The sequence below is a fragment of the Trichosurus vulpecula genome, chromosome 7 (genome assembly GCF_011100635.1).
Source record: "Trichosurus vulpecula isolate mTriVul1 chromosome 7, mTriVul1.pri, whole genome shotgun sequence".
NCBI classification, from domain to species: Eukaryota; Metazoa; Chordata; class Mammalia; order Diprotodontia; family Phalangeridae; genus Trichosurus; species Trichosurus vulpecula.
This window is the reverse complement of record NC_050579.1, coordinates 104,578,956-104,599,332: the sequence shown is the minus strand read 5'-3', so window position 1 is coordinate 104,599,332 and position 20,377 is coordinate 104,578,956. Positions and strand designations below refer to the sequence as shown.

The following is a 20,377-nucleotide window of genomic DNA, read 5'->3' as shown; positions in this document are numbered from 1 at the left end:
TCCATGTTAGTTTAAATTAATGAAGTCTCTTCACATTGTGGTGGGAAGGGTTAAAGAAATCATGCTAGCAAAACCACAGCTTGAAATCTAGACAAATATTTTCAGTTTATTTTTACCAGATTATTATATCTGGGAAAGTATGTGTCTCAGGGGAAATAACAAATCTTACCAAGGCTTAGGGTATTGTCAAATCAAACCTTCCAATTACACCATGATGTGATGAGTGATACCTTAAATTAATTATGCAGACTACTTTCTTTCTGTCAGTTATTTGAGAAAAACATGTCTGCATTGAAATAACCACATTTGAAATTCTCTCCTGTTGACACAGCCATTCAGTTTTGATTGAAATTTAGAAACATTATTACAACATTATTATTTGGCAAGGCTTCTGTTATGTTTTACAGGATAGAAATAAAAGAGGAGATAAAAAAGAGAAAAACAAAAAATAAGAACAATAAAAGTAAATGAAAGACTAAAAGAGAAGCAAGAAAACAAAAAGAAAAATAATAGAAGATACATAGTAATATGCATTTTGAACTTTTTGGTAATGATGATTATACAAAAGTATCATTTATTAGGTCTGTAAAACAAAAAACATCCTTTTAAAACAGGGACATTAACTGTGAATACCATAAAGGACATTAACCCTCCATGTTCTAAATAGAATTTTGGAACATCAATTTACTGGTAGAGTTCAAATTCATAGTTTTATTTAAGATACTCATGTTACTGATTAATGAGAAATGAGGGGGAAAATGATCTCAGACTACTTCCTTTTGTTCCATTTATGTAGCCATGACTAATGTATTCCCTAGTTTTTCTCCATCCCTATTTTCAGACAATGAGAATGTACTTTTAATTTTAAGCATCTTCATGAAATATGTGTATATTGGCCTTTCTTTTTTTTCCTTTGTGGTTTTACAGACTTCCTCTTTAGTTTTGTGGCACCCTTACTTTGCAATCACTGATTTTGGCAAAAAGTGGAAAGCCATTTGCACAGATTATAAATGTAGAGAGCAATGCATGTGTTCTTCCTAGTTTTTTGTCTTATCAGTTCTTATCTAGAGTCAATCTAAGATACTTATTTTAATTGATAAATTTCAGCTTACTCCACTGTTTTTTTTCCTTTCTTAATCTATACCCTTCTAAGAATAACACTGGAAAAGAAGTTCTTCATACAATCTGGAACACTGACCCTATATATTTTCCTGAGAGAGTTCTTGTTTTTGAATTCTCTTATAGCTCAATCTAATTTTACTGATTTTCATATCTCTCTTCTGAGATATAATTATGTTTATTATTGCTTATTTGCGTTGTGATTTATTGCTATAAAAGACATAAGCAGTGTGAAGTTTTTTAAAAACTGAGTATAGGATGGGAAGGGGGTTGTATTTTTAATTTATTAAAGAGAAAGTATATAATGGTTAAAAAAACTTTTATAATTTGGAAAGCTGATGATGAAAGATAATATGACTAATTTCCAAAATCTTAATAGAAGAGTATTCCTGACTATTCTTGTTATACTGTTCTACTCTTGGTTTTCTCGAACACATTTCACGAGTTTGCCATGGAAAATAAGTGAGTTAACTGCCTAGATTACCTGGCAGTCTTTCATTGCATTCTGAACTGAAGCCTGGTCTCCAATTCTATGCTGTTGTTTAAGTTTCTTTTCTTGGGTTTCAAACCAGACTTTTAGACACTGCACATTATTTTCAAATTCTGTCCAAGATTCCAATAAACCTTCCAGCATCTGGATCTGCATCAAAGGAAAAAAAAAAGGACATGAAAACATTAACCATAAGAAATGAGCAGATATGTTTCAGATTTAAATATTCAAAGGTAACTATTTTATCAAAACCGTGTCCTAGCAATTTAACATATTCCCCCAGACAAGTATGCCTGTATGTAAAGTATGAAATAATGCTTATGTTTTCCTAGCTATTGGCTATGTGAAATTTACCTGTCTTATAATCCAAAATTCATTAAGATATACAAGTTTTTTTTAATTTAAAAAGTGCATGATCCAATGGAAAAGAATAAGTAGGTGTCGAGAAGCCATGTAGAAGTTATATTTTTGCCATATACCTAGGAATTATTGGAATAAATAGCCCACTCACTTAATGACCATTGTCGAAAAGGGTTGTACATGCTATTGCTGTTTTTAAGGGAAGACAAATAAGCAATGGGTCACTTTGCTTACCTTTTCAGTTACTAGACTTTGCAAGATTTGCCAGTGTCTATTCATTGCTCCAAGCTGCTCAGCAAAATCTGTCTTATCACTACGTTTACTTTCCACATCCTGACTAGTGATTTGTAGCACTGACTGATTCACAAAATCCACTGTCAACTGTTTACAATTTATGTCAATCTTAAAACCCTAAAAGAAGAAAACAGAGAACATGAAATATAAGACACATCTAAATATATCTTCTCATTTTAATAAAAGTTGTTACATTCTAAGTGCTGCAAAGTGGTACTGTCACTACCTTATTCTAGTCTAAATAGTCTAAAATGAGGAACATTTATATGACTCATAATTTTAAGACATACATTTGTTTTTTTGTTTTTCATTTTTAAGTATAAGATGGGGGTTAGAAAAAAAAACATGTGCTTTGTTTTACCTCAAAGATAGGGACATTTCTATGTTTAGATAAAATGTCCTTCAGCATTGTTTTATCTTAAATAATTATTAAAAAGCCATTCTTAAGAATTCGTAGTGAATAATCTCTGCATAACTACCACAAGAGATGTCTCTTTTTTACTGACTGGCAAGTTATTTTTTTGACCATTTTACTGTGGTATTGAAAGTTTGTTCATTGCTCAGAACACATGGGCCAGAGTATCAAATCAAAATATACATACATGTGCATATACACATATACACACTCACTTGTATAAGCACAGTGCATACACACACAAGAGCACAATACACATACACACATAGACAGAAATGTAAGTATGTGTGTACATGTTTACAATTGCATGCATATATATATAAGTGCAATAAATCTATATGTGTATGTGTATGTATCTCTGTGTGTGTGTGTATACACATTAACCTGACAAGTCTGTAGCTCATTTATATATATACTTTGGTAATTTTATCATGCACTGAGATCTTTTGCCAAAAAAATTTGATAATCTTAAAAATAAACCTACGGTTATTTGATACAAAGGTAAACCTTTTCTTTTAATTACCTTATATTTCTGTAGGTATTCATTTATTGCTTTATGTCCTACAGCATTTTTAATCTTCTCCTCATCCTCCTGGATGACACTTTCCATAAGAGAAATCCAGCTCATCACTTCAGTAATAGCATGACGTGATGGTAATTTATCCATTTGCAGCTGTTCAGGTATGATTTAGAGCAAGATACAAGTTTTAAGATTCAACTCAATTCCTGTTTACTTGTAAACCCATGCTATTTTTAATTTATATACTAAACTTTCTCTCTAAAAAGTTCCTACATCTTAAGTCCAACAACAGCTTTCAATTTCAACACCATTAAAATACTGAACAATAAAAACTATCTTATTCTCAATTGGCACCTAAAATTTAATTACTTCATAAATATTCAATTAACTCTAACACCAGTATGAAGTAAATGATTTCTCATTTTTTCCTGTTTAAAAATTTTTTTTGGAAGGCAAGGTATTAAAAGCTACAGAAAATTCAATTGATGATAGATCTTATAAATTATTTCATTAAATTGTTTGATTCTCTCAAGACAGTGCAAACAAAAGCAAAATACTAAAAAACAAAAAAAGGCACAAGCCTTTTGATTTTCAACATTTTGAAAGTAGTTCTTTGGAATTCAGTCAGAGCCTTAAATACCATTTCTATGCTAAATTGTACTTAAGATATTACTAATTCTTGGAATCATTTTATTCCCAAGCAAGAATAGGGATTAGTGGAATAAAATAAGATTTATTTGAAGGTATGATTGAAAAGAAAGAATAATGCAGTAATCTATGTTTTTAATCAATACTTTTTTCCCCTGTGGGGAAATGTTTATTCAGCTGTAGAAGACTAAAATAATTTAAGGGTGTTTTCATTACATACCTGATGCAACTTTTCTTGTACTACTGGAATGTGTGCCAGCAATTCTGTCCACTGGCTATCAATTTGTGATAGCCCAGAACGAAGAGCTGCAGTGTCCACTTTCTTCAGTCGAAGGAGTTGATTGCCTGTGCTAAGAACTGAGGATTTTTGGGAGGACTTTGCTTCAACTTCCTTAGAAAATTCCTAAATTAAGAATTAATTGAGAGAACAAATGTCACATAACTATAAATGTGTTAGTTCCACAAGAGGAGAAGTTATGTTTAAGAAGCGTTTGCCATTAGATCTAATAATTGGTTTGTAGGTCTCCATATTACATCAGGGTTGACTGGGAATTATAGAGGTGATAAAAAATAACATAGTCCTTATCCTACTATGGAGGCTACATATTTTATGAGGGTATTATTCTAGAACAAAATTAAAGGGGAAAAATTTGAGAATAGAAAGTTAAGACCATTTATGTTGACTAAGGATTACATGCATACCACAAGATAAGTAACCACTGCTTCCTTTACTCAGGTATGCATGGTTGATGGAATCACACAGATGGAAGGACTGCATATGACCAAATGGCTCAGACTCTTAAAATCTCTTACCAGGAAAGAATTGAGGTGATCTCGAACCATTTCTAATTCTTGTGGAACTGTCACTGATTGCTGATTCCAAAATTCTAGCCTGTCCTTTGCTGACTGCAACCAATGAATGAGTTCAGCAGATTCACTCTGATATCTGTAAGAAAGTTAATGACAACAAAATATATAAATGTCCGTTGAAGGGCAGCTAAAGAAAGAGTATGGTGCAGAGTCAGATGACCCATTTTTGAATTTTAGCTCCTCTATTTACTAGGTGGATGATCATTAAGAAGTCATTTAAATTCTTTGAGGCTAAGTTTCCTTGTCTATTAAATGGGGATAATACTTGCACTGACTAATTCATAAGGCTTCTATGAGGAAAGTATTTAGTAAACATAAAATTATTATTATAAAATAAACATACCAGTTAATAATTATGCATAGCAATATTGTAAATTATGATGATAAGTTTACATTTACTAAGTAAAAAATAATTAAAAGCAAATATATTTGCATTATTAATAAAAATTATTCTTTCTTTTTATTTTGACCCCTAGTAATAATTCTGTCTTTATAACCTATGTTAGCAGTTTTACTAGAGAAAGCAGTGGACAGTTAATGAAAAAAAGCACAGGGATGAGAATAAGAACATCTATTATCTAATCGTGGATCTGACTTCTGGTTTTGCTACTTGTGGTCAATGTGATCTTCGACAAGTCATTCTAACTTAGTTTCCTCATTTATAGAATTAGAAGGTTAGCCTCTAGATAATCACTAAGGTCCCTTTTGTTCTAAATTCTATAATCCAGTGACTTTGGACAAATCACAAAACAGAAAGGCTCAATATATTTGAATTTCCTTACCTATTGGTGAAAGATAATACTATTTGTTTCTTGCTCCTTAACACAGAGATGCCATTTTACTAGAGTAAAATGAGAAGATGGCAGTTTGGAATATGATATGAGATTTTGTGGTTGTTTGTTTGTTTGGGGGCAGGATGGACAGGTGATTTTACTGGTATAGGAAATCTTGAGTATGGAAACTCCCTTCACTAATGTAAATCAGAAAGGGGAAACAATAGGTGGAAGATGCAAAAACAATTTTAGGCGGGATACTATAAATTTTTTCAAAATAATAATCCAAAATGTAAGGTAGTAAGTTCCCCCTTTAGTGGAAGACTTCAAGCAATTGGAGTACTGAGTTCTCCCTTCAGCGGAAGACTTTGAGAAACCAACCACTTGTTGGTTATGTTGCAGAGATTTTTTTTGGGGGGGGGTGTATTGATTGAATTGATTGACCCCCGACATACCTTTCAATTCTGAAATTCCATGATCAATCTGTAGCTTATGGCTGAAGTGAGTTGCCTGGGATACTGAAAGCTTAAGTGACTTTTCATGGTTACACAGCCAGTCTGAGTCAGAGACATGATATAAATCCAGGCTTTCCTAATTCTAACACCAGTCACCTATCTACGATGGGATTGTAGATCCAAAATTAGAAGGGACTTCAGATGTCATCTGTTCCAATCCCCTCATTTTATAGATAAGGAACTGAGGAGTATGAAGCCCAAGGGACTTACCCAAAGTCACCGAATGATTCCATCTCAGCTCTTTTTAGTCTAAAGCCAGTGTTATTTCACTTGTACCATGCTGCCTCTCACATGCTAAGCTGCCTCTCACAATGTGAATACAAAATGTTAATGTACACAGAACTATTCTGTATACCCCTCACTTGTTCTCTGTCAAAGCTGTTCTGTCAAATCAACTACCATTTTTCAATCCATAGGATTTCCTGTGATTCTTTCTTTTTCAGTCTTTTGGAAAGTACTCCTTTATTAAAGGAAACAGGCAGAAGGATATTCTGACTCAGTCCTAACCAGTTTATCACTTATACAAAATGTGTAATAATGAATGTCTTTGATTTTAGTTAATAGGAAAGTCATTAAGGTCAAAGACCACGTATATCTTCCACAAGTTTGGTACAAACATATACCATAGAGCCCAAATTTTACTAACTAGAAGATGCTATATGGTACAAGTTATTCACTGTTTTGTAAGAGTTATTAAATACCTACTGGGTTTTAGACTACCGGGATACACAATGGGGTTGATACAAAGTTTGGATAAAACAGTCTCTGATCTTATGGAGCTTACATATATTATTACCTTGTCCAGTGTTTCAATATTGTCTCCAATCTGTGCAGTTCTTTAGTAACCTTGTTGGTATTATTTAGCCAGTGTTCTCCAAGGTGATTTAGCTGGCTTTCTAAATCTGAACAGCTAATGGAAATTAGCAATCTTTTCCCATCATCCAGTACCTGGTATAATTTTGGCTGGTATTCAGATAAGCTTGATTTCAGCCGCTAAAATGAGAGAAAACTTTGGTCAGTTTACAACTTATTTTTTCCCCTTCTTGCATCTTATACCTTGTCCAGTGGCCCAAAGGACCCTTCACTTATATAAAACCTAGTTATATCCTGTGCTAACAACCACATTGAAAACTTCAACTTTCCATTAGTAGCTAAGATCTAATCTTTTCCTTAGTTTTCAACAAGCATTTACATACTAAATACAGGAATTTTTCAATCAACTAATTGAAACTTATTTAGCTAATGATCAGGTTCCAGGATAAACTGGAGAAAATGTTTACAGAAGAAAAATTTCAAGAAATAGGTACAGTATGAAAAAAAGAAAACTAAAGGCTCTCTGCATATTATTCCATATATCTTTGTGTGTATGTGTGTGTGTATGTGTGTGAGTGTAATAATGAATGTCTTTGATTTTAGTTAATAGGAAAGTCCTTAAAGTTAAGAACCAATGTGTGTATGCATATGTATATATGTATATACATATCTCTGTGTGTATATACATATATATGTGTCTATGTGTATACATATATATGTATATATTCTCTAAATGGTCAATTTGATATTAATATGGAATTTCATTGCTTTTAGGAAAGTGTGTAATTTAATACAAATAACAGTACATTATTAAAACATTTTAACTTTGTTTTGATTCTATGATTATTAGAAATGTCTAGTGGATCTTTGGCTCATTATAAAATAAAAATCTTTTTTTTTCAATGATAACTAACCTGGTATAGTGTTATCCGGTCATTTAATCTTTCTTCACTTTCCTCCACCAAACCAACACTTGGGATGCTACTTTCAACTGCTTCCAACTGTCTGGTGAGTTCTTGATAGTCATCCTCCAGATGCGACCAAGTCTATATAGATATATAATATACATGTGTTATATTTGTAAGATAGCAAGTTAAGTGCTGGTGAGAACTTGTTTGTAAAAGATAATGCTTTTTTATATTTCAGATTTCCATGAAAATTAAGTTCCATTAACTTCAGAAATTATATTTATGGCTAGTTTAAAAGCAATTTTTGATTTGTCACATTTTAGGTTGCTATGGAGAAAGATGAAGTACTCAGAAGAAAGTGAGAGAATGCAAAGTGTGGGTAAGATAATATATTAGGATTTATTGTACCTCTGAATAGCTGATAGTCCATTTTACAGATGCAATGTAAGAAATACTGACCAAAAGACTCTGAGTGACATTAACCTGTTCACTGAGCCTATGGCATGTTTTAGAGTCTGGAGACAGGCAAAGGAAAACTAAGAATGAAGTCAGAAATTCAGGCCATGAGCAAATTTTGGCATCTTTGTTCTTATTATGAGCTCATGACCGCCTGTGATAGGAGAGCTTCTCAGAAGCCTAGCTAAAGACACAGAATCAGGTTACTATTTCTATAAGAAAACACCCCAAATCGATCATCAGATGATCCATCCTGGCTCAGGCAGGCTGTGAAGATGACTCTTTAACAAATACATCATTTGGACATGTAAGCCTGGTGGGTGGGTTTTCTCCTTTTTCTCTCCATATTATAAATGTTTATTTGCCAAACATTTGGAGAGGTCTTTGCTGCCATGTGTAGGAATTAAAATGGAGAGGTGAGGATAAACTGATCAAGTGATCTAATTTTAAAATTCCTAGAATTCATACAAAGAGCTCCCATTCAGACTGTTGTAGTGAGTAACCCTTAGTTAGATTATGACAGTTCCTAATACTGCTTTTTCTTAGTTCTGTTGCTATCTGTATGGCTGCTCTTCTTCAGTTTCATTGGATGGATCATCATTCACGTCTCATCCTATAATTGTTGGTTAGGGTTTATCCTGGACCTTGTCATCTTCTCTCTCTGTTCTTTTCCTCAACATCCATGGGTTCAAGTGTTTGTTGTTGTTGTTCAGTCATTTCAGTCATGTCTGACTCTTCATGACCTCATTTGGAGTTTTCTTGACAAAGATACTGGAATGGCTTGCCATTTCCTTCCCCAGCTCATGTTAAAGACAAGGAAAGTGAGGCAAACAAAGTTAAGTGACTTGCCTGGAGCCACACAGCTAATAAATACTTGAGGCTAGATTTGGACTCAGGTCTTCCTGAGTCTAGACCTGGTGCTCTACTCACTGTGCCACCTACCTGCCCTTATCAGCTATTATCACTATTCAAAAAAAATTTGGAGGCCTATAAAATCCCTTTAGTTCCATATCTGTGATCTGAGAATTTATCAGTAGTTTGTTTCTCTAGTCCCTCATAATCCAATGTCTCTTAGACACTTAGATGTCCTATAAACTTGTCCAAAACTGCACTCACTACCTTTTCCCCCAAATCCACTGTTCTTTCTAACTTCTCAAATACTGTCGATTGTACCATTATTATTCTAGCCACAAAGAAGACTTTGCAACTTTGGAGTGATCCTCAATTCCTCACTCTCTCATTCTTCCCTCTCCCCATCCAATCACTTACCAAGTCTTTTCAATTCTGTCTTTCCAACATTGCTGACACTTCTCTCTCTTTTTTCCCATTCACACAGCCTCTTCTCTGCCCTGAACTCCCCCAGTTTGGCCTCATTATTCCTTTCCTGGATTAATAGCGTACTAATTGGTCTTCTTGCTTCAATTCTTTTCATTATTCAATCTATCCTATGTCAAAGTAATCTTCTTAATGTAAATCTTCTTAAAAGACAAGTCTGACCATGTCAAACAAACAAAAACTTCCAGTGGCTCCTTGTCGCCTCTATGATAAAATAAAAACTTGTTTGGCATTTAAAGCTCCTCACAATCTGGATCCAGCCTAGACATGGCTTATTTCACATCACTTCCCTTCATATACACTCTGGTCTCGTCAAATTGGCCCATTTGCTGTTCCTCATAGAAGTCATTTCACCTCTAATCTTTCTCTTCATACCTTTACTTCTTAGAATTCCTAGCTTCCTTCAAATCTCAGCATAAGGGCCATGCCCTACGAGATGCCTTTCCTGACCCTCCCAGAAGTTATTGCTTTCAACTTCCCTAAAATTACTTTCTGCAAATTTTTATTTACTTCAGTATGTAAATGTTGTTTCCCATGACTGAATGCAAGCTTCTTGAAGGCAAGAACTTTTTTTACATCTTTGTCTCTGTAACCACAATACCTAGCATGGTGCTTGGCACATAGGAGGCACGTAATAGATGTTAGTTAATTACATACAGCCATGCATATCTACTTTACTTCATATAGTATATGAATTGGTGTATTGTATTTGAAGAAATAAATTCTTAGAAGACATGTCACTATTCAAACTGAAAAGGAGTTTTAAAATGAATACATGCTATTAACCTTACATTACCATATAAACTCTTTTACTTTTCATTCAAATGTAATTTCAGTTTCACTGTGAAAGATCATTGATGTTTATCTACAAGGTAATTTATAATAAGGCTAAACAATTTCTCTGTCAAGTCTTTATTTGTTTACTTAATTTAAGCTTTCTAGTGTCAACATTAAATCTCATTTCACCACAAATCATTGTGGACTGGAAACTTTCTCCTTGAAAGCACAAAAAATAATTGTGTAGATATACTAGTGTTTGCCTAGAGAAGACAGTGAGATGTAGCAAATACCAAACATGCTATCTATACTATTCAAATGTACTAACGATGGTGTGGAAGAGTGTTGAAAACACCTGAACTTCTGGAGTTCCAGAGAAAAAAGGATTTTTTTAAAGGAGGAAACTACTTTGTAGAGCTGTCCAAGGGCAAACACTTTAGGAAAGACTGAGATAATGATGCCAATCACTGGTAACAAGATTAGGGCTATTCCCTCCTACCTCTTTTTCTGGATTTGGTAGGCAATTTGCTAACAGTACAATTTCTATTCCATGCCAAGTCCTCAACAGGGTTAAAAGCATTCAAAATCACATTCTGTGCTTGCACAGTCACATGCTCAACAGGTTGCTGCTACTTTATTAATAAGACTAGGGCACTATGTAATACATTTTTAGGACTCACATTGCTGAAGATTAGGTAAGTATGGACTTTGTGTAACAATCTATCTGTGGTAGAACCCCAGGGAAAATGTCAACAACAAAGACTGATGCTCCTGGTACTCGTCCTTAAGGTACGAAACAGACTGCATGGATGCACAAACCTTGCCTTAATGAATACCTTTGCATTTGTTTACAACAGAAAAATAAGTTAAAACCAAACTCTCACCTCAAGAATGTATTCCAGCTCTACACCCCTCTTGTGAGCCTGCTTTAGTACAGTTGAAGCCTGAGCCATCAACTCCATGTGGACCTGGTTTTCCTTTGGGATGGCCAAACTGATTATCTTCCTGGAGAGTGTTTCAGTTAAGATCATATGGGATTCAAGGCCCTGAAAATATTCCTAGAATTTTTCAGAAAAGAAAGAAGTCATAAATCTATTCACATCTTACTTTTCCAATAAAATTTGCTTCCAAAGAGAGTGTTGACAGAATTGGGTTAATGTAAAAGAATATTCAATTTAAGCAATGTAACAATATTCCAAACTCGCTGTCACCAAAACAGCCCAAACCCCAAATCTACATTACCTCAACTATCTTCTTATGCCCTTAATAATCCTTCCACAATGCTGCTAGAATGATATTTTAGAATTGAGATCACTTTTTATGAAGTACTTCCTACATGAAAACCTTCAGTGGCTCATAGTCTTCCACAATATAAGCCCAAATTCTTTAGCCTCACGTTAAAAGCCCTTTACCATATAGCCTACCTTCTTCATCCAATCTATCTTCCATTATTCCCTTATACAAACTCCTTGCTCCAAACAAACTAATCTATTCACTGTTTCCTGGATACCTGCACCAAGTACATTCTCATTCTATATCTCTACTCAAGGGCGTCTTTCCTGGGATATTTCATCTCCACATGTTCTAAGTTATTCCCTTCTTGAAAGCTCTAACTCTCCCTTAAAGGCTAAGATGTTTAGTTGTTGTTTTCACTGTCGTAGTATAGGGTTAACTCATAAGTGCAGGTCATTTAAGCATTCAGACAATCTGTTGTTGGAATTCCTTCTGCAACATTCCTACAAAACCAGTTATCAAGGCTCTAGCTGAACACTTTCAATTTTCGAGATCTTGTTCTACGAGGCAGCCCACTTAATTGGTTGATGGCCCTAAATGTGAGAAAGACTTTGAGCCAAAATATGTCTCTTTAAAGATTTCTATCCTTTTTAATTGACACTCATCTTTCAGTAGAATGTCAAAGACTTGAGGAAAAAAAGTAGCTCTGTGAAAAGATGCTTTCATGGTAAAATGATAAAACTTTAATAAATCAAAAAGGTTTGGATGCAAATATCTAAAAAAAATTAGATCTGAAAAATTTTACCTCCCTGATCCCAACCTCCATCTGAATGCAACAGATTACATGGCACCAGAAGCAACAGGAAGACAGTTTGGCTAAATATGTTTTCTTTCTTAAAAATGACCTCATATGTTGGGCATACTACCCTCTTGGTTTAAGTCACATTTATTTTACTTTTAGGCTATCATCCATCATAAATAACTTCTGAACACAGAATTCCAAAGCTAAAGTAGCAATATTGCAGACTAAGAAAAGTTCATTAAACATCCCATCAGCATTATCAGTTCAGCAACCGTTAAGTCTCCACTTTGGCACACACAAAATCACGTTCATTTACTTTTAGACAAATGGACCAAACATAAAATCACTGGAGATCGTATCTGATTACATGCAGACTAAAAGCATTTCCCATGAAATATCTAGAAATGAATAAAGAGGTTGTTCTACAGTTTGTTTAGCAATCTAGTAATAGTTATGATCTTGGTTTCTCACCTCAATCCCAGGGAATGTTCTTCCAGAGAAGTCACATGGAATAGTGGGAAGAACAGTGGTCTTCCTGGAGAAGGTGGAAAGGCTTAGATACAACTTCTTCCTCATATACTTACTAGCTGCATGAACCTAGGCACTGCACTACTGTAAACTCCAATTTCTTCCTCCATAACATAGCAATAATAAGAATATTTTTACTGCCTGCCTCATACATAGCAAATAAAAGTTCATGATCAAAATTCATTGTAAACCTTAGAATGCCTTAAAATATGAATTATTATTTTGCCATTTTCTCACTTTTTTTGGCTACCCTTACTCTTTGACTCTATATGACCATTTGGAATGAACACTAAGCAATAGGGATTCTATTTTCCCAGGAAGATGTCTGAAAGTTCAAGGAAAGAGGAAGAAGAAATATTTTTATCTGTACCAACATATCTGTAGTTATAACAGAGGTATGATTTATCTCTGAGTCTAGGAAGGAGTTCATTCCTAGGGCAAACAGGAAAGCTGTTGCTGGAGAAACCAAGAAGGAATAGGTTTCTAGAACTAAATTGTGAAGGGGGAAAATGGTAATTAGTATCAGCAGATAGAACAGATTTTGGAATAATAATATGGGACAAGAATAGATTCTCTCTAAAGAATTCTGTTTAGATTATCTTCCATTGAGAGAATGGAGATTGCCAATAAGTTCTTACTTTTTGAAAAATTACTAAAAATGTATGCATTTCAACTTAGAACTTTCTCAAGATCCTATTTCAATTAATCTGCAACAAATCTTTACTTTTTTCATCTTTCAGTGGGTTTGATCTACTTTTAATGGTTGCTTTGAATAGTAAATATAAGTATAAAGATACAGCAAGTAAGAACTCAAAAGACTGAGAGTACTATGTAGTCTCTTTTTTTTTGGATGGCGGAAGGCAGGGCAATTGGGGTTAAATGACTTCCCAAGGTCACGCAGCTAGTGAGTGCATCAAGCATCTGAGGCCAGATTTGAACTCAGGTCCTCCTGACTCCGGGGCCAGTGTTCTACTCACTGCGCCACCCAGCTGCCCCTTGAGAATGCTACATTTTAATATATGAATGGCTGTGGCAATAATGGGTAGTTAGAAACACATGTTTGTGTTTATTTATTTTGTACCTTGTGCTTGTCAAGCAGCTGTTGAACTTCCTCTTTGGAAGATACAATCATTTTTTGGTCTCCTGCCATCTTTTCTTGACCAGTTTCCAGCAGGTCAGCCAAGTCTTGCAGAGCTCGTTCATATTGACTCTTAAGGGCTAGATTCTGATTTAGCCCACTGCGCCGGGAGGCAATGACCATCATCAATTCATCATACATGTCCTAAGAGAACAGAAAAAGCAAGAGATTTTCATTTAATATACAGGCAAATAAGAGGCTAAAAACATGTCAGCTGGTCTAAATAATGTGACTATATTATGCTTACTTATCCCCAGATATCCTCTGTTTCTAGAAGAGTCATTGGGTGGAGCAATTAAATTGCCTTTAATACATCTAAAAATATTCGTAAATCATGTCCAAAAAGGAGAATTTAATTCTTGAACACTTCCATAATTCTGAGTGTGGCCTGTGAAGAGTAATAGAGGTCTAACAACAGCTCTACCAGTGAGGCCAAGTGTCAGTTCCTAGAGATATGTAGATGTGGCTTACATTATATGACTTTGGGAAATCTATGGGGAGGAGTAAAAAGGTAGAAATATAGCAACAGGGAGGAAAGACAATTATCACTATTCTTTAGAGAAAGTATGTGCAGTTTCCTTAATATCTTGCAGGCTCAATTACAACATCATTTTGTAGGGCTTCAAAGAAACTAATTTTTATTAAGTTAAATGGAACAGAGAGATTTTTAAGGCAATAAGACAATATTTTGTTGACTGAGTGGAGTAAGTAGCTATTTGACTTGGAATCACATTTTTGTAGGGAATGATATACCAGCCATGGAATTTTTGAAAAGATGTAGAGTCAATTAATGTATCATATTAATGTTTATGGAAGACCAAAAATGTCCAATATGGTAAAATTTAATGCTCACGCTCAGTTACAAATATGTTACTTGGCTTTATTCTCTCATGTTTAAAGACTCTGGAATAATGACTGAAGAAACTGCAGACAGGGTTCCACATGAGGAATTTTAAAATGTTAGGTGTAGAAATGAAGCCAATTAAATGGGCCTTTCTTTTTGTTTAATAAGGATGTATTTTATTTCCCTAAAACGACTTGTGAATCTTAATTGAGTTTATGTATCTTTTTAAAACTGTTGTAGTAAGATATACAAAGATAACTCAGGGTTTTATTGGCAACCATTTGCAGACTTTTGGAATACAGAAACTGCCATGCCAGCTTTGTGTTTAATAAAGTATGGCATTCCATTGGCAAATGTGGTAGCCTCATATTTCATATCTGTGTCAGGTTTTGAGTAATTCATCCAGAATACAGGTCTAGAAAAGGGAGCCTAGAATTTTCAGACCTCTTGGCATGATCCAGGGAGCTCAGGTCAGAGTTTTATAGCTTCTATTCTGAATGCTGTATTGGTTTTGTGACTGATTCAAGGTTTCAGACACATTATAAGTATTTTGAAACTTATAAGGACATGTACCTGTCAAAGCTATAATTAAACAGATTACATGGTATGAGTGTTCCTTTTTCTCTAATATTTAGGTGGGGTTAGGAAATACAGATGGAGTATTAGCTACGTAAGTTTTCTTTTAGTACTAGATTGGGTTCAAAAGTGATATATTTTCCAGGGAACTGTATCATGTGAAATACATAACTATTTTCAAATAAAAGCATAGTTCTGAAAAATCATAGAGGAAAGAGAAATCCTAAAGAGAGGTTATTGAAAGAGGTTAAATAAAATTTGGTTCATCAGTTAGTACTTATGTAACATGTATTTCATTACAAAAAAATCAAGGTAGTAATAGAGAAGCTGGTTTCTATTAACATGAACTATGAAATATTAATAATTACAGTACTTTGTTAAATTTAACTCAAAAACATTAATTATATAGTATGTTTGGAGTACTAAGTGAAGAATGGGGCAAAACAGAAAATGTGGATAAAATGGCCACTGACTAAATGTTTACCTGGAGTTTAGAGAGTTCTTGCACAGAGGGCTGGTCAATCTGCAATTTGTCACCACGTCTCTTTAATTCAATGATACTTGCATCTAATTCCTTCAGACCATCTTCAGCCTGTTGTATTGCCTGAGTCAAATAAATGATATTTTTTTTGTAACATTCATGTAATCTCCATGGCCATTTTATTGTTCTTTCCACCTCAACGTCAATGCTAATTTTTAAATGGTGTTGTTTAAAAAAAAATACATGAAAACTATATACTGTCTCTTATAGGGAGAAGAGAACAGCATCCAATGTGCAGGTGTTGGCCACCTCAACAGGGATGCAGAGGATTTAAAAGTTAGTGATCAGTATCTAAATAGGACAAATAATGTACTTCAGTTATTAAGTACTTGAAAATGGAGTATGGATGACAACGGATGAAGAGAAAGCTCGCCTATATTTCTTCAGAGAATACTCATTACTTTTCTGTGATATGGTGAAAACTTCCCATATGATCAGAAAATATGTATGGAACAATTTCATCTTTGGATTGGTAGAACACAGATAGATGGCTTTGCCCTCGAGTAGGGTATATTCTCTAGAACAAATTCAACTGGAATTTTCTCACCTGCATGAGTAGAGGGAAGACACTTTATGGAATCAAATGGGGGAAAGTACTTATTAAATATCTAAAATAGTTATTAACTATGGAAAATTCACTGGACCTAGAGTCAGAAGACCTGAATTTGAATCCTGGTTTGGTTATTTACTACCTGTAATATCTATTTTAGGTTACTTATATTCTGGATTTTCTATATAATCTATATGATCTATCAATTAAGGTGTTTATTTTATTTTTTTTTCTACTCTCTCACAGCCCTTCTACCTCTAAAATCATGTGATTCTATTTCTGCTATGAGGGGTTACAGAAGAAATATAAGATGAGATCCATGGCCTCACGGTACTTAAAATCTAGTTATAGAAAAAAGAATGACACACATGAAACACCTTGAAAGCAGAATGGTAGAGTAGGAAAAATTTTGGCCAAGAGTCAGGAGATCTGAGTTCAAGTCATCTCTGCCTCTAGCTGCTATGGCATGAGACAAATCATATAATTTCTCTAGGTCTCATCTCCTTAATCTATAAAATGAGAAGGCTGGGCTGTCAGAGATTTTTTTGGTCTCTTCTGGTTCTACAAATCCTGATTCTAATTAGACAAATTATAAAAAGGCACATAATTGAGTACTAACTAATGGGTTACAGCAGTTAAGCAAAGGAAATAATCAGTCATAGAGAAGGCTTTATGGCAAGGGTTTTGCTCAAATCATGCTTTGAAAGATTTTATAGGATTTAGATCAACAGGAAGAAGGCATCCTAGGCAAGGGCATGAGCAAAAACACAGAGGTTAGAATAAACATTTATTGTTCTTGAATCATAAAATGGTTGGACTAAAGAAGAGTCTCTTTACCACAGATGATAATCAGGCACTACAGAGCGAAGACAGAATCTGTTCTTTAGCTTAACTAGATATTTCTAGTAGTAAAAATGGTTATTCACCGTAGATACTTTGGTATTAAAATACATGCTTTAATCAGAATTTTATTTTTTATCACTTGTATTCTGTGTACATTTGATGGTACCAACATATCTTACTATCTTTTTCATACTTATGATCTATTTAATATTCAGGGGGCAAAAGATATCTTAAACAATTTAACAAAGGAATGCACATAGGACCACAGAGCTTCAAAAGAAGATGGTTTTGCCTGAATACCACTATTTTCTTCAATTCTAGGAAAAGAAGATAGCACTGTCCTTAAAGACCTTTAAAGTATTATAAAATTTTAGTGTGCTCCAATAACCTCATGTGAGATGGAAACTAATTCTTTGCCCTGGCTTAAATAAGGTTTACTAATTCTTGAGAGTGAACGTGTATTTAGCTTTGCAGATAAAAAAAAAGATCCATTTCCCCTCTCCCATAGGCCATATATTGATCTTCTGACAACTATTTGAGCTGATGCGCTCCAGAAATTCTACTTTATTTGGTACATTTGTACTCTTTTTTTTTTTTCAGAAACAGGTAACTATAAATACCTCTATTTGTTCTGCTGCAGGCTTCTCTACCACGCTGGCCAGTTGTTGCAGAATGATGTATTTATTATCTGCTAGTGATGTCAAAAGCAATTTGAGATCATTCTAAGGGAGAAAAAAGTAACAGAGTGATAGGCAGGTCATCTTAGAAACCCACATAACCAAGTACTCACAGATTAATGGTAGCATCCATTCAATCTCTGAAGTAAGATGAGGCACATACAGCTCTCAGGATCTCTGTACTATTATTGTTGGTTATATGGAATTTGACAAGAATTTGAAACTTTAATGCACACAAGCACAAATAATGTATAACTTAAAAGTAAAATGGTTAGTCAAAGCTTTTTATTATGCCTGAACTAAAGGTATCATTTATAAAATTGTAAAAAAAAAAACAAGAAACCATTACTTCTGCCCATTAAAAACCTCCATTAAAGATTGGATTACAAAACTGTTCCCCAAAAAGACATGAAACTAGATTCCTAGAACAGCAGCACACTACTTAATAATGACATTTTATTTGTTGGTTTTACTAATACATTTAGGTATATTCACAATATTTTTCATAAATTTAGGGGGAAGAGGTGTTTAAGATAACTGTAGGGATTTATGAAAGGACAATGACTTGGGTGAGCCTTGTATTTATTCCCTCAACCTAATTTTATTGCCCAAAACAGTGAATTTCACCCATGATGGTCTTGGTGTTCTCATAAAGGAATCAACCATCAGGACATTTGTCCTAAAGTGTCTTTTCTTTCATATATATTTTTTTTTTGCAGGGGGGAAGGCAGGGCAATTGGGGTTAAGTGACTTGCCCAAGGTCACTCAGCTAGTATGGGTACCAAGTGTCTGAGGCTGGATTTGAACTCAGGTCCTCCTGACTCCATGCTCTACTCACTGCACCACCTGGCTGCCCCAAAAGTGTCTTTTGTAAAGGAAGAATTTTGAATTGGAAAACTAAGTCACAGTTTTAACATCCTAAATTTTATTTGAAACACAAATAGATCTGCTTATTTTTAGTGAACAAAATAATAGCATAATAGGCAAATTAGCAGAAATCCATGCCATGTCTGTCATAGTCTCTCTCTGGTGAGTGCAGGGAATATGGATAAATGTCACCAGAGTACCGAACCCAGTGCTATAGTCAGATAAAGGTGAGCTTTAATCACAGGGAATAACAAATCAAACTTCTAAGGATCCACTCTATTGTCCACTCTTACAACTGAGAAAAAGAGAACAGCTCATGGAGATAAAAGGCATAGTAAAAACAGGAGAATGATGAATGTGAGGGAAAAAAGAAGAGAGAGAATGACAAGTTGCTCAAGGTACTGAAAGGAACAACTATTTTAACTAGGCAAAAGACAGACTGTATTTGCAAAGAGAATGACGGACATCTCCTAAATGTATGAAAACTGTCAGGAATGAATGAATCCATAGATTGCAACAATGCTATTAGCAGAATCTCTGAATATGAAGTATTTTATCTTTCTACATATTCACTTGAATATGTTTTTCCACTCTATCTAAACAGATCCAAAATAAAATCAATTCTTTACTACACAGAGGAAAGCATTACTACAAGATGATAAAAACAGTCTTTATATTCGCTTAGGGAATGAAGTACGTAGGTGTGTAGTAGTAGCAGATTTGCCTTCATAATTATATTCAGTTTAGGCTAATTGGATTGCCTTGCCTGAATCCCCGCTGATGTCTAGAAGGATATCCAACAAGTGCCCTGGATATAAGAGAAATCAATTTTGTATTAAAGAGACTGATCTGTGATTTTTTTTTTTTTGGCTATAGAGAATTCCTGGATGAAGAAACTCCTACCTATGAGAAGTTAAGCGACTTGCTCAGGGTCACAGAATCAGTTTTTGTCAAAGACAGGACTTGAACTCAGATCTTCCTGGATCAGAAACAAGCTTTTACTCTACTACTCTGTGGCAGACTCTTTTTAACTTAAGAAAAAGTTCACGAAGGAACAAATTCAGATGGATGATTGGCCTGGATTGGTTTATCTTTTTAAGATACTCCAAAAAACTTTTCAGTTGTATATGTCTACAGATAATGATTTATTTTATTTCTTACTGCATTTGTATGAGTTCCCACCTCCCCACCACCAGTCAATGGATGTATATGCAGTGGGCAGTGGGGAGGAAAGAATAAATAGCATATGAAAAAAATCATCAATGTAATTTTATGCTGCGCTGAGAAACAAACTTGAAGACAGTTTCAAATTTTAAAATTAATGTGCTAACTCATCCATTAAATAAGCACTTGCAGTTTTTGTTTTCATTTTCAAATAATTAAAAATATGAAATAGCCTTACCAGGAAATTTATTTTGGGTAAATTACAGGAGCTGATAATGTTAAAATATCTACTGATTACTTATAGTTAAGTGTAACTCACAG

The 20,377-nt window shown here is 34.3% G+C and overlaps 1 protein-coding gene across 1 annotated transcript in view; it reads right to left on the bottom strand.

Moving 5' to 3' along the window:
* Positions 1–20,377, bottom strand: part of SYNE1 (spectrin repeat containing nuclear envelope protein 1) — a 593,153-nt gene that overhangs the window by 106,999 nt on the left and 465,777 nt on the right. The window contains exons 103-113 of the mRNA XM_036766002.1: positions 17,969–18,070; positions 15,899–16,018; positions 13,938–14,138; positions 11,178–11,351; positions 7,732–7,863; positions 6,801–6,997; positions 4,660–4,792; positions 4,067–4,249; positions 3,202–3,351; positions 2,204–2,380; positions 1,604–1,759 (exon numbers count right to left, since the gene is read on the bottom strand). Coding sequence (XP_036621897.1) covers positions 1,604–1,759; positions 2,204–2,380; positions 3,202–3,351; positions 4,067–4,249; positions 4,660–4,792; positions 6,801–6,997; positions 7,732–7,863; positions 11,178–11,351; positions 13,938–14,138; positions 15,899–16,018; positions 17,969–18,070 — 1,725 coding nt within the window. The remainder of the gene's footprint in view (positions 1–1,603; positions 1,760–2,203; positions 2,381–3,201; positions 3,352–4,066; positions 4,250–4,659; positions 4,793–6,800; positions 6,998–7,731; positions 7,864–11,177; positions 11,352–13,937; positions 14,139–15,898; positions 16,019–17,968; positions 18,071–20,377) is intronic.